This window comes from Schistocerca cancellata, chromosome 10 (genome assembly GCF_023864275.1).
Source record: "Schistocerca cancellata isolate TAMUIC-IGC-003103 chromosome 10, iqSchCanc2.1, whole genome shotgun sequence".
Lineage (NCBI taxonomy): Eukaryota > Metazoa > Arthropoda > Insecta > Orthoptera > Acrididae > Schistocerca > Schistocerca cancellata.
In genome coordinates this window covers 153,873,566-153,875,543 of record NC_064635.1, presented here as the reverse complement: position 1 = coordinate 153,875,543, position 1,978 = coordinate 153,873,566, and the positions used below count along the sequence as shown (strand labels likewise).

General features: G+C 35.8%; 1 protein-coding gene across 1 annotated transcript; it reads left to right on the top strand.

The window, feature by feature from the left end:
* Positions 1-293: 293 nt before the first annotated feature.
* Positions 294-1,016, top strand: LOC126106207 (calphotin-like). Its single transcript, XM_049912439.1, has one exon. The coding sequence runs from the start codon at positions 294-296 to the stop codon at positions 1,014-1,016; it is 723 nt and encodes a 240-aa protein (XP_049768396.1).
* The last annotated feature ends 962 nt before the right edge of the window (positions 1,017-1,978 follow it).

Below are 1,978 nucleotides of genomic sequence, written 5' to 3'. Positions count from 1 at the left end.
GTTTTAAATTAATTAAAAATTCCAATTAGTAATTATGTTACAATATTTATCTGATAAAATAACCTTAAACTCACTATTAAGTTCTAAAAAAATTTTTTCTCCATATTTAGTATTTATATATGCACATCCAGTAATATTATATAAAATATTTATCTCTAATAGATGAAGAGTGCTAGTTTGCTTTTGTTCTACAGTATTACTTTCATTTTGTTAACCGGTTTTTGGCTTCCAAGGCCATCTTCCAGACATTATTATACTGTTGTTTTACCAAGAAGTAATGGAAGATACAGTTAATGGAAATTATTCAGAGACTGCAATACTTACCAACAACATCATCAGTGGTACCTGTATCAGCATCACAGAAAGTATCTCTAGGAGTGACTAATGCAGAATCAGATACAGTAGCAGAAAATGCAGCAGAAGTACCTAAAGAAGCAATACTAACAGAAGTAGAATCAACAGCAGCGTCAGAAGAACCACATTCAGCAGCAGCAGAAGTAACTCCCCCAGCATTAGAACCAGCTCCTACAGCAGTAACACCATCTCCCTCACCAGCAGTAGCAGCACAAACTACTTCACCAGCAATAGCAGAAGAAACACCATCAGCAACAGCAGAAGCAACTCCTCCAGCAGTAGAACCAGTTCCTATAGCAGCAGCACCATCTCCCACACCAGCAGTAGCAGAACCAACTCCTTTACCAGTAATAGCAGAAACAACTCCTCCACCAGCAGCAACTAAACCAACTTCACCAACAGCAGAAACATTACCAGCTCCTCCTCCATCACCTTCAAGAGTAGCAGAAAAGAATAGACCAGTCACAGTAAGTAAAGTATCATCTTTGTCTCATGATGAAGTGATACCAAATGATTTGGGAAAACATGTTCCTATAAAACTTGTGGACAGTAAAGTGAAACAAACTTCCAACCGTGTTTCAAACAGACCCAAAAAATTACCAAAGAGAAATGAAGATTTTTTATGGTTTATCCCAAGGAAGTCCAACCGCCACCTAACATAGATTCCAGGGCTGAAAAAACAATTAAATGTTCTCCATTGCCCCATAATACTGTACTCCTCCCCTCCTGTGACAGTAACTGTATCTTATTTCTGCACTTAAATGTCAGGTCTCTGAAAAATAAAGCTGATGAGCTTGGTATACTATTAAAAAGTAACAAAAGAATGATTTTATGTATAAACGAACATTGGTTAAAGGAAGAGGATATAAAACTGTATGTACCATCAGGCTTCAGATTAGCTACATACTTCTGCAGACCCAGTGAATCCTATGGGGGTTCATCCATATATATTAGCAATGATCTAGACCTAAAGTTTTCTGTTCTTGAAGTTAGTGACCTATGCATTAAAGGTGTTTTTGAAGCAGCTGCTTTTATTATACCTAGTATACGGCTCATAACTGTGTCTTTATATCACACTCCTGAAAGTAATGTAGAACAATTTATAGAACGTTTAGAAAAACTTGTGATCAGTGTACAAAAATATACTAAATACAAAATTTTAATCTTTGGGGATCTAAACATAGACATTAGGAAAATGACAGCCAGAAATGTTAATTTAGTAAACATGTTAAGATCCTATAATCTCTTTTGTGCTAATGAAAGTCCTACAAGGCACTCCTCCTGTCTTGACAATCTAATAACAAATGTATACAAATGTGATTTTGAGCTAGGCTTATTTAATGTCGATTACCTGTCAGACCATAGAGGTATATGGGTGAAACTAATTACTAAAAAACCAAAAGAAGACGAGGAACAAACTCAGTGTGTCAGACTATCTACAGATACAAATATTAGCAAGTATAGAGAAGAACTTAAGTCTATAGATTGGAATACTGCTATACATTCCTCCAGAAATGTTGATGAAGCCTTCAGCACATTCCTCAAAATCATTTCTGAAATCTTCCACACATGCTGTCCACTGGTTAAAAAACAAAAAAACAAAAAAGTTAGGAAACCTAGCCAC

Bases quoted from the DNA above. Each gene is read 5' to 3' on its own strand.
- LOC126106207 (XM_049912439.1), top strand. From the start codon at position 294: ATGGAAATTATTCAGAGACTGCAATACTTACCAACAACATCATCAGTG.